The sequence below is a fragment of the Carcharhinus amblyrhynchos genome, chromosome 9 (assembly GCF_965287045.1).
Source record: "Carcharhinus amblyrhynchos chromosome 9, sCarAmb.v2.hapA, whole genome shotgun sequence".
Lineage (NCBI taxonomy): Eukaryota > Metazoa > Chordata > Chondrichthyes > Carcharhiniformes > Carcharhinidae > Carcharhinus > Carcharhinus amblyrhynchos.
The window spans coordinates 51,367,152-51,379,373 of record NC_137332.1 but is presented as its reverse complement, the minus strand read 5'-3'; the positions used below and the strand labels follow the sequence as shown (position 1 = coordinate 51,379,373).

Genomic DNA, 12,222 nt, shown 5'->3' with positions numbered 1-12,222 from the left:
CTCTCAGTCACCACCAACTGGTAGACCCCCCTCAGCAACTGCCAATCAGACTCCACTTGCCAACCAATCAGCACTCCTGTTGTTTTCCCTTGGTATTCTTGCAAAGTGTCTTGGTAAGTACAAGATGAAAAGCTTTGTCTCTTTTTCACAGCAATATTTAAGTCAAAATTCTTGGTTGAACCACAATGATTTTCTTTCAAATCATTTCCTTCACTTATTGTATTATTTCTGGTATTGCTGTTGTTTAACTGCTATGAATTCAATTGTTCTATTTCCAATTTAAATTTTTGAAAACCATTCTGTAAACAAGTTATAGAAGGCCATTTTTTAAAAAATATTGACATGTCTTTAGTTTGTAAATCTGAGGCATGAAGGTCCCATTACTTCTCTCATTTCAATTGTTTTTCCCCCGGCTCCTGCTTTTGATCTCTATCCTGATGGGAATTATATAAATGTTTGATGCATGATATGTGATGTTCTCCTTGTGACTAAATGATCTGAGCTTATAGATGAAAAACTGACAGTTTAGGCACGCAGTAATCAGCTGTGAAGTATCTGCTGTGTATCTTTCAGAAGGCAAGCGAGAATTAAACAATGTGTGTTTTAGGCTATCCGATTGTAAGGGTGTTGCACAGAAGCCTACCCCTCTCCTTACTAGTTAATGTGTAACTTACAAACTTTGTCCTGTCGCAGCATAGTAAATTGCATGGCATTGTTACTGTATTAAGTGTACAAATCTAAATTAACAGTGTACTATATACATGTAAAGCTGAGACTGGAAAAAATACAAGACAGCTGTATGTTTCTGGATTCCAGAAGGTGTTTTTTATCTCTTCCTTCTGATTAATAATGGTTGAGCCAGAAAAACTGAAGTGCAGGCAATTCCCCTACTGTTTGGTAACCCAATTTTCAGATTGGTCAAAAGCATTAGTATGTAATTAACTTTAACGTATTGTCTATCCAGAATTTGTCGTAGGCAATTTAAGGGAAATGGGGACATGACAGAGCATGAAAAAAGTCAGGTTGATCGTCAGAGAAACCAAGCTAATTGGTTGAAAATAGTTAAGTGTGGGGCTGAGGATATGGGAGATCGAGCTGAAGCCTATGCTGTAAAGTAACTGCAGAATATGGGATGGCCAGGGTGCTTAATCTGCATGTTAACTGTGTGCATAGGAGTATGCTATGCTGAAACCTGAAGTGTCAGCTTCCAGACAGCTTGGAATGCTTACGTACAGGCGATGGAAAGTTTCTGGGAGTTGGTCACCTTGTAGGCACAGTGGTGTAGTGAGAAAGCAAAATGTTTGCCATCCGTTGGGATAAGGAAGAAAGACAGGAGAAACACGAAGCCCTGTGTATTTACTTGGATTAGGCAATTTTCAGTACTGATTACCCTAATGGTAACTATTTGAAGGCACCCATGATGTCAACACTTTAAAATGAATAGTTGGCAGTGAAATGCTGTGGTGATGGACCATTCCATGATCCCAGAAATAATGTTTCTGGGATTGCATGTAAATCTCATGCCATCTCCCAACCCTAGGGTAAGGGACATAATGGGACATGCACAAAAAGGAAATTGAAACAGCCAGAAGTCATGGTTCATATTGTAACCAGTGAAAGAGGAAGTATTGGAACTGGAATCATGAAAAGGGATTTTCAGAATTTAGATGAAAGATATAGGTGCTCAAAGGTAGTAATTGTAGAGTTACACTCAAAACAAATGATAGGCAGGAAAATCTATTGGGATAAGAGAGATAATCATGTTAGGAAGCGATTCAATTTCCTGCAACATTGGAGTCAGATTTGGGACGAAACTGGCTTGTATAAGATGCATGGAACTTGCTTGAGCTGGAGTGGAGAAGGTACCTGCGTTGGTACAATAATTTGTTCTATGGGTGATAATTTAAACAAATAAAGCAAGAGGGAAAAAGCAAATGAAATCATGTAGAAAAGGAAACTAAACGGAGCAGTTTAAAGGGAGGAATATTTAAATTGTCAAAAATTAGCTGCCTAAACAATTGAAGTGTATTTAAAAACATTCCATGTTGGAATGGTGCAATATAGCAGTTATAATGGAGGCATTATTGCAGTTTAGGTAGGTGTGGGGATTTGGTTTTTCTGGTTACACAAAAGTTATCATAGAGAATCGTTCCAGTTTTAAAGAGGAGGAAAAACAAAAATGGGTGACAGAGAAAATGTTGCTCCTGATGGAGCATATAAGGAAGGTAAAGCAGATAGATCAACAGCAATATCAGGAATTGGTCAAAAGGATCAAACAGACACATGCTGAAGAGAAGTAAGAATGGTTGCTCAGAAAATGAGGGAATAAAATAAATGCCAGAACAAACTTGAGAACTGTGCATAAAGACATTCAGGAAATAACAAAGATAGGTGTACATCTGACGGATGCATCAAAGGGAAACATGAGGAAGCTATTGTGGAAATGGACCAGGTGTTTGGACTGAATATATAACTAACTTGAAGTCAACAACTAAAAACATGGTGGGTCCAAAGATCTTGAAAGACAAAGTAAGACCAGCAGTAAATAAGATGAAGAACAATGAAGCCAAAGGTCCAAACAAAATAAACACCAGACAACTCAAAAGTGTTGAAAGACTTTTTGATTCATCTTTAATGTTTACAACATGAGAAATGCCAGAAGACTTTAAATAAATTGATAATTATTGCATTCCCTAAAAAAAATCAGGAGTTATTAAATGTGAATTTCATCAGTTACATTACCATTTTCTGAATAGGGTCGGGAGCAAGGTAAAGCCAAAAGTTTCAAATCTTCAGTGTTTTGTAGAAGGTAGAGGAACAAGAAATGAATATTTATGATATACATGCTATTAGAGCCTAAACATGAAAAAAATGTTCTATTGATTATGGTAAGGCATTTAATAAGATGAAAATGAAGAACTGATGAGTATGTTAGTCTCTTGATCTTGATGGTGAGGATCTTGGGGTGATCAGAAATCTTTATTGGCAGCAAACAACAACATTAAGCAATTTTATGAAGATTAAAAGATGGGTTAGACATGGCTGTATTTTCTCCCAAGGGTTATTCAGTTTGTGGAGTGAAAATATTCTTGGAGAGATTGAAGACCTTCCTAAATTGGAGGTTGGAAGTTACAACTTTAATAATGCAAGATACTGTTTTCACTGCCAGCTCTGAAGAGAAACTACAAAAGGTTTTGGCTAGAATCATCAGTGTAAGTGATAAGGGGCCGAGCATAAATTTCAAGGAAACAAAGTCTAGTAGGGTCCAAAAAGAATATCGTACCAAAATGTAAAGATCATAGTGAAGAATGAAAATGTCACCAGACAAATTTTGTTACCTAGGAAGTATGTTAACATCAGATGGGAAGTTTGTCCAAGAAATAAGATAAAGGATTGGAATGGCCAGAGATGCATCTCAAAAAATGAAAATGATTGTGATCAACTCAGAATTAACCAAAGCTCTGAACTCTGGGATTCACACCAATGTTGACATACAGGAGTGAATGTTGGGCAGTTAGAGAAGAATTGGGGCTGCAGATTTCTAGCTCTTATGGTGAAAATACATTTTGGAAAAATCACTATCAGTGCAGAGGAGCTTGTAAAATCTGAGATTAAGATCTTGATCAGTAATTGGAATTTAGAACATAGAACACTACAGCACAAACAGGCCCTTCGGCCCACAAGTTGCGCTGATCACTTGTATACCTACTAAGCCATAGACCTATCTATAACCCCCAATCCCATTAGATCCCATATACTCATCCAGAAGTCTTTTAAAAAACCCCTGCGAGTTTGCCTCCACCACCACCAACGGCAGCCAATTCCATTCACTCACTACCCTCTGAGTGAAAAACTTACCCCTAACATCCCCTCTGTCCTTGCTTCCCTGCACTTTAAATCTGTGTCCCCTCGTAGTGACCATTTCAGCCCAGGGAAATAGCCTCTGAGAATCCACCCTATCTATTCCTGTCAACATCTTATAAACCTCTATCTGGTCACCTCTCAACCTTCGTCTCTCCAGGGAGAAGAGATCTAGCTCCCTCAACTGATCTTCATAAGGCATGCCTCCCAATCCAGGCAACATCCTTGTTAAATCTCCTTTGCACCCTTTCAATAGCTTCCCCATCCTTCTATAGTGAGGCGACCAGAACTGCACAGAGTACTCCAAGTGGGGTCTGACAAGGGTTTTATGAAGTTGCAGCATTACCTCCCGACTCCTAAACTCAATCCCTCGATTAATGAAGGCCAGTACACCATGTGCCTTCTTGACCACATCCTCCACCTGCGAGGCCGATTTTAAGAGTCCTATGGACCCGGACCCCAAGATCCTTCTGCTCTTCAACACAGCTAAGGCTCCTACCCTTGATGTTGTATTCCTTCATCCCATTGATCCTGCCAAAATGCCCCTACAGATTTATCTGCGTTGAAGTCCATCTGCCACTTCTCCGCCCAGTCTTGCATCCTATCTATGGATGCAACTTCTGACATCCCTCCAGACCATCCACAACACCACCAACCTTTGTATCGTCGGCAAGCTTACTAACCCATCCCTCCACTTCCTCATCCAGGTCATTTATGAAAATGACAAACAGCAAGGGTCCTAGAACAGATCCCTGGGGCACTCCACTGGTGACTGACCTCCATGCAGAAAAAGACCCATCCACAAGCACTCTCTGCTTTCTGCAGGCAAGCCAGTTCTGGATCCACAAGGCCAAAGCCCCCTGGATCCCATGCCCTCTCACCTTCTCAAGAAGTCTTGCATGGGGGACCTTATCAAACGCCTTGCTGAAGTCCATGTAAACCACGTCTACCACTCCTTCCTTCGTCAATGTGTTCAGTCACATTCTCTAAAGAACTCAACTAGGCTCGTAAGGCACGATCTGCCCTTGACAAAACCATGTTGACTATTTCTGATCATTCTAAACTTTTCCAAATGCTCATAGATCTTGTCCCTCAAATCCTCTCCATCACTTACCAATCACTGAGGTCAGACTCACCAGTCCGTAATTTCCCGGGCTATCCCTGTTCCCTTCCTTGAAAATAGGAACCACATCTGCAATCCTCAGAACCCCTCCCGTCTCCATCGACGACACAAAGATCATCGCCAGGGGCTCTGCAATCACTTCCCTCACCTCCCACAGTAACCTGGGGTACACCCCATCCGGTCCCAGCGACTTGTCTATCTTGATAGAGTTTAAAAGTTCTAACACATCCTCTTCCTTAACATCCACATACTCAATCTTTTCAGACTGCCGCAAACCTGTAGTACAACCTCCCAGATCACTTTCCACCGTGATAACTGAGGCAAAGTACTCATTAAGCACGTCTGCCATTTCTTCCGGTTCCACACAGACTTTTCCCCCTTCATCTTCTATAGATCCTATCCCTTCTCTTCTTATCCTTTTACTTTCTACATATTTGTAGAAGGCCTTGGGATTCTCCTTAATCTCACCTGCCAAGGCCTTCTCATGACCCCTTCTGGCTCTCCTAATTTCCTTTTTAAGCTCCTTTCTACAAGCTTTATACTCCTTTAGATCCTTAACATCTCCTAGCTCTCTGAACCTTTTATACACCTTTCTTCCTGACTAGGTTCACCACAACCTTCGTGCACCACGGTTCCCGCGCCCTACCAAAACCTCCATGTCTCATCGGAACGTTATCGTGCAGAGCTCCAGTCAAACGTTCCTTGAATATCCGCCACCTTCCTTCTGTACTTTTCCCCAAGAACGCCTCCTTCCAGTTTATTCATCCAATTATCTGCCTGATGTCTTCATATTTCCCCTTACTCCAGACAAACACCTTCCCAGCCTGCCTGATCCTATCTCTTTTTCAAATACTATCGTGAAGGAGATAAAATTATGATCTCCATCCCCAAGATGCTCTCCAACCGAGAGATCCGACACCTGTCCTGGTTCATTAGCCAGCACCAGGTCAAGTACAGCCTCTCCTTGTAGGCTTATCCACGTACTGCGTCAGGAAACCCTCCTGAACGCACCTAACAAACTCCTCCCCATCCAAACCCCTTACCCTTGTTTGGGAAATTAAAGTTCCCCCATCACGACAACTCTGTTATTACTACATCTCTCTAGGATCTGTTTCCCTATCTGCACCTCAACTTCCCTGTCACTATTGGGTGGCCTATAGAAATCACCCAGCAAAGTTATCGACCCTTTGCTGTTCCTAACTTCCACCCAGAGACTCTGCAGACAGTCCCTCCACGGCATCCTCCTCTTCTGCAGCCATGACACTGTCCCTGATCAACAGTGCCACTCCACCACCTCTTGCCCCAACCCTGTCCTTCCTGAAGCATCTGAATCCTGGCACCTGAAGAACCCAGTCCTGTCCCTGAGATATTCAAGTCTCTGTAATGGCCACCACATCACATTTCCAAGCAGCAATCCACGCCCTAAGCTCATGTACCTTATTTACTACACCCCTGGCGTTAAAATAGACACACCTCAGCCCCTCAGTCTGGACATTTCTCCACCACCCATCTAACCACCTCCTCGTACTGCCTACAGTCCTTCCCTACCCGGGAGCTACCCTCCTCGGTCTCAGTCTCCTCATCTCTGTTCCCTCCCCCCAACCTTTCTAGTTTAAAGTCCTCCCAGTAGCCCTAGCCAGTCTTCCCACCAAGACATTGGTCCCCCTGGGATTCAAGTGCCACCCGTCTTTACTGTACAGGTCACACCTGCCCCTAAAGAGGTCCCAATGATCCAGGAACCGGAATCCCTGCCCCCTGCTCCAGTCCCTCAGCCACGCATTCACCCTCCACCTCATTCCATTCCTGCTGTCATTCTCCCGCGGCGCAGGCGGCATTCCTGAGATTACTACCTTCGCATTCCTCTTTCTCAGCTGCCTACCCAGTTCCCTATAATCCCTTTTCATGACTGCTTCCCTCTTCCTATGTCAGCAGTACCTATATGAACCACAACCTGCGGTTCCTCACCCTCCCCTTTCAGGATATCTGGGACGCGTCCAGAGACATCCTGGATCCCAGCTCCAGGGAGACAAACCACCGTCCGTGACTCCCGTCTGCGTCTGCAAAAACGCCTGTCTGATCCCCTCACTATGGAGTCCCCTATTAGTACTGCCTTGCTGCTGTCTTTGTTAGTTTTTTGAAGTACTGGCTCAGTGCCAGAGAGCTGGCCACTGCTTCCTCCTCCAGATGACCTGTCCCGCCCCCCAGTGGTACTCGGGCAGGAGTACTTATTTTGAAGGGGGAACATCCACCGGCGTGCTCTCCATCACCTGAGGTTTCCCCTTCCTAATAGTTACCCACATGCCTTGGGCATGTAATAGAAAATCATGATTCAGAAGCTCCGTGGTAAAAAAGATCAAGATAGATGAAGACAGATCTTTCTAAGAACCCCTCAAAATGGACAAATGCAGTACCAATAAAGATGGTCTGCTCCTCCAGAGCAAGATTGACATGGAGGTCAATGGTCATCAATGTGCTCTTAAGACATGGTACCTAAAAGGAGAGAGGTAATGACATTTTCAGAAAAATTGAATAGGGGTAAGAAGGTGGGAACAGTGAGCTAGTGGAATTATTTCTTATAGTACTGGAACATGAGAACATTCTGGATTGAGTTAAAACAGAATCCTTTGGGGTAGAATTGGGAAGGCAAATTGTGAAATTCCCTAACAGAGGTTACCAAACAATGGATATTATTTAGACTAGGTGGGATTTCGGGGTATCGTGTGGTTACCTGCACCCACACGATAACTTCATTTCTCCGGAGGTCATGAGGTTCAGTTTCTGAAAGTTATGGTGGATAGTCATACCCTATCAATTGGGTGGGATTGAGTAAGGAAAACATGCAGATAGTTCAAGATCAACTGGGCAATAATACTGGATGATTTTAATTATCTCTAAATAGCCTGGAATAAACGTAATGTAGATAATGAATGTGGGTAGTATCTTTTTGGAGGCATGCAATAATAAATCAGCATGTTTCTAATTTTATAGGAATTATAACTATTATTACTTGGTTTTATTCCTGAGAAATGAGCAAGATGAACAAGGGATGAAATCTGGACAACTGAGCAATAGTCATTAGTGTGCCCTTGCGAGCACTACCCAGACTCGGGTGTGCTCTCTTGCCACAGATGCAGTCACACCTGCTGAGATTTTCCAGCACTTTGTTCTTCTAATCATTGGACTCCTTTTAAAAATATAATGATGAATGATAACCTCAAAATGCAAAACTTTATAAAACAGGATGGTATCTACTTCACATCATTAATTGGATTGGAAAGGGTAGCTAACACACTTGCCTTAAAGGCCAGGGATTCGGGTTTGACTCTGGTGACTGTTGGTGTGGAGTTTGCACTTTCTCTGCCTGTGCTTGGGTTTCCTCTGGATGCTCTGGTTTCCTCTCATTCCAAAGATATGTAGGTTAGGTGGATTAGCCATCATAAATTTGTTAGGTTACAGGGATTAGGTGGAGGGAGGATCTGATGGGATACTCTTGGAGAGTCTGTGCAGACTCAATGGGCCAAATGGTCTCTCTCTGCACTGTATTGATTCTATGATTGGATGTAGGGTGTATCCTATTAAAGCAGATGCTACATTTTAGTAAGATCGTACTCCAAATTAATCTGATGGATTGACAGCTGGCCCATGGCACTTGGTGCTAAGGAGGAGTTCATTTTGGGAAGTAAATCCAGGGATACTGAAGGATATGGAGAAACAAGTAGATTTGAAATACACAGTGACTATCGGCCAGTGGCGCTGACATCCATCGTTAAGTGCTTCGAAAGGCTAGTCGTGGCACAAATCAGTTCCAACCTCCGGACTACCTGGAACCACTACAGTTTTCCTATTGCCATAGCAGACGCCATTTCCCCAGCCCTGCACTCAACCTTGGAACACCTAGATAACAAGGATACCTATGTCAGACTCCCATTTATTGACCACAGTTCAGCCTTCAACACCATTATTCCCACAAAACTCATCTTCAAACTGTGGCCTGGGCCTCAGCATCTTCCTCTGCGACTGGATTCTGAACTTCCTAATTCTCAGGCCACAGTCAGTAAGGATCGGCAACCTCCATGATCATCCTCAACACTGGTGCCCCATAAGGCTGTGTTCCCAACCCCCTCCTATATTCCTTATACACCTACGACTGTGTGGCTGAATTCCCCTCCAGCTCGATTTTCAAACTTGCTGACGATGCCATGTAGTGGGTTAGATCTCAAAACAGTGATGAGACAGTTCAGGTATGAGAGAAACTGGTGTGGCAACAGTAATCTCTCCATCGATAACAACAAAACGAAGGAGATTTGTCATCAAAGAATAAGGAGAATATGCCCATCGCAACATCAAAGGGGACAAAGTAGAAAAGTTTTTTTTTAGGTGTCCAGATCACCAACAATTCGTCGTCGTTCCCCCCCCCCCCCCCCCCCCCCCCAAACACTCCAACTTTTACAGATTCACCATAGAAAGTATTCTTTCTGGTTGTATCACAGCTTGGTATGGCTCCTGTTCTGCCCAAGGTCATAGAACTACACAATGTTGTGAATGTAGCCCAATCTATCACGCAAACCAGCCTCCCATCCATTGACCGCTGCCTTGGCAAAACAGCCAGCATAATTAAGGATCCCATGCACTCTGGACATTTATATCTTCCACCTTTTTCCTTCGGGGGGCGGGGGGGGGATAAAGATACAAAAGTCTAATTCGATCAGCTTCTTCCCTGTTGTCAGATTTTTTGAATGGACTTACCTTGCGTTAAGTTGACCTTTCTCTACACCATAGCTAAGACTGTAATACTACATTCTGCACACTCTTGTTTCCTTCTCTATGAATGCTATGCTTTGTGTCGCATGCATGAAACAATACTTTTCACTGTTAATACACGTGACAATAATTAATCAAATCACAATTATTTGAAAGTACACATGCTAATAACCAGTGGAATTTGTTTGTTTATAGACAAGAGCCTAGAGTATAAAAATCGAATGTATATGATTTGATTGTTACGCTGCCATTAAAGAGTGCTGTGGATTTTGAATTTTATAGAAAGCACTTCAAAGCCAAAGCAAAATGCTGGAAATCAAATGAAGAGAAATGGTTCAAATACTGAGCAAGATGTATACCATCTATGATGAGAGAAATAGAATTATTGTTTCAGGTCAATGACCTTTTGTCAGAATTGGAAAGTTAGATTTGTAATAGGCCTTGAGCAAGTACAGAAATTCAAAATGGGGAAGGGCGAAGAGTGGAAGGCAAAGACTGGCTGGGAGTGGGAGGTGGTGAGTATACAAAAAGAAAAATGTGATTGGGTGGAGGGCAAGTGATTAAATGACAAAAAGGAGTGTCATTTAATCATACTCCCCTTTGTTCCTTCCTCCCTGCCTCTTAAAATCTGTTGCATCTTTAACTTGTTTAGTTCTGATGAAAAGGTTATCAATCAGAAACATATATTCTGTTGTTCTTTCGTATAGTTCCTGATCTGGGCATTTCAAACATTTTGTTATTCCTTATCAAAGTCAGGTTCAGGGAACATCTCACCAAGTTTGTTCTAAGAATACAAAACTATTGTTATGGCAAATATTGGGATTATCTTCATTGGTGTGTCGAAGACTGAGATCAGATTTATTCTATTTTCAAAATTTAGTCTTGATGGCCTGAAATGGAAATTTTATTTCCTGGTGCAGGGAGCTGCAATTATCCCATGTAAAATCATCACTCAATGTTGAAATGGATTAGGAGAAATTTCTTTCAGCAGAATTTGTAAGAGCATGGTCATGGAGTAGTTGAGACCAAGATCATTGTCACTTTGAGAAATGGGCAGGTTTGTAGGAAGAGAGGCTTATGGGATTGGTTATGGGAAGCTCATGCAAAGGTTCCTAATCTTTGGTTCTATGGAACTGAAACGGAATGCACAAATGTTCTAATCAGATAGTGAAGGGACTCATTACACCTACTACTGTTCGGACAAAATAGTTTTTAAAAATTGGACTATTTTGCAACTATCAAGCTATATCTCATTTGCAATTTAATAAAGCTAGTTATTTTGAAACCTGAGCTCAGCTTAAACATGGTTGTTATAATTCATTGATGTACTACTGAAATGGTTTGGACATAAGGTGCAGTGAGCATTAGAAATCCTACAGGTGTGGGATATCTGGGACAGACAATAGGGATGCACCTTTGTTTCTTTGTGGAGAGAAGGGTGCAGTAAGACCATTGTAACAAAAAACATTGAAATGTGTCACATTGGCAGTCAGTTTTAAAATTTGTACCCTGTAAGCAGTAACTGGGTAGTGATAAGGATTGGAAACATTAGCTTACTTTCCTTGCCTATATGACCCTTTGTCCAGAAACAAAATCAAAAATGGTTACTTCAGTAGAGACCCAGGCATTTAGCCTGGGTATTTACTGTTCTGCATAGTCCATTTTCATGCTGGAGAATTATGTTGTGCCACTGAGAATAGGTTTCCGTGCAAAAATTTTGGTGATTGTTGTAGAAATTACTATTAGAATTCGTAAATGCTTCAAATAGTCAGCATTTCTTGCACCAGTGGTTTGTTTTTGCTTTACTATTAATAGAAACCATCTTCAAGAGGAGCTTTTAAAAACAAGATCTGAAATTAAATTGTTCATTATTTTCCTTAAGTCTCCAGTGACTGGCCAGAAACGTGCATCTTCCTACCTCCTGCCTTCCCCTGAAGTGAGTCCAGATGGCGGCTACGTTGGGCAACACTCGCAGGGCCTCGGTGGCCATTATGCTGATTCATATTACAAGAAAAAGAGGATATTTTGACTTTTTTGCTGTGTTATTTTTGCTGCTGTTTCTTTTTGCCTAATGCTGGATAGTTCTTTTAAATGTGAAACTGCCTGTATCAATACATTTATGTTTAGAAAAATTGATTTTTAAAAATATAAGTTTTAATGGTCTCCTTAAATTTTTATTTTGAAATTTTTTTTAATCTGACTCTTTCCCGCTACACCCCCCCCCCCCCCCCCAAAAAAAAACCAGGTTTTCAGAATACACATTACCATACATTTTGGTTCATGCCTGCTATAGACGGTCTTGATTTCATTGTGCAGCTGCCTTCAAAACGATCTGGTTTCAATTTTTCATTGCTATTGCAAAGCGGGACCAGTTTTAACTTCTCTCAGTCTTCATTGTGCAAGAAGAATTGTAGAGCCTTCAGCTTAATCACAAGTGAATGTTTCACTCTAGAATGTATTAAGATTTTTGGTAGGAG

General features: G+C 41.9%; 1 protein-coding gene across 3 annotated transcripts in view; it reads left to right on the top strand.

Annotated features, from left to right (window-relative positions):
• raver2 (ribonucleoprotein, PTB-binding 2) overlaps positions 1-11,957 on the top strand; it is a 90,401-nt gene extending 78,444 nt beyond the window's left edge. For all 3 annotated transcript variants that reach the window (XM_080195618.1, XM_080195617.1, XM_080195616.1), the window contains one exon: positions 11,628-11,957. In XM_080195618.1, coding sequence (XP_080051744.1) covers positions 11,628-11,774 — 147 coding nt within the window. In that variant the 3' untranslated portion in view covers positions 11,775-11,957. The remainder of the gene's footprint in view (positions 1-11,627) is intronic.
• Positions 11,958-12,222: the final 265 nt, after the last annotated feature.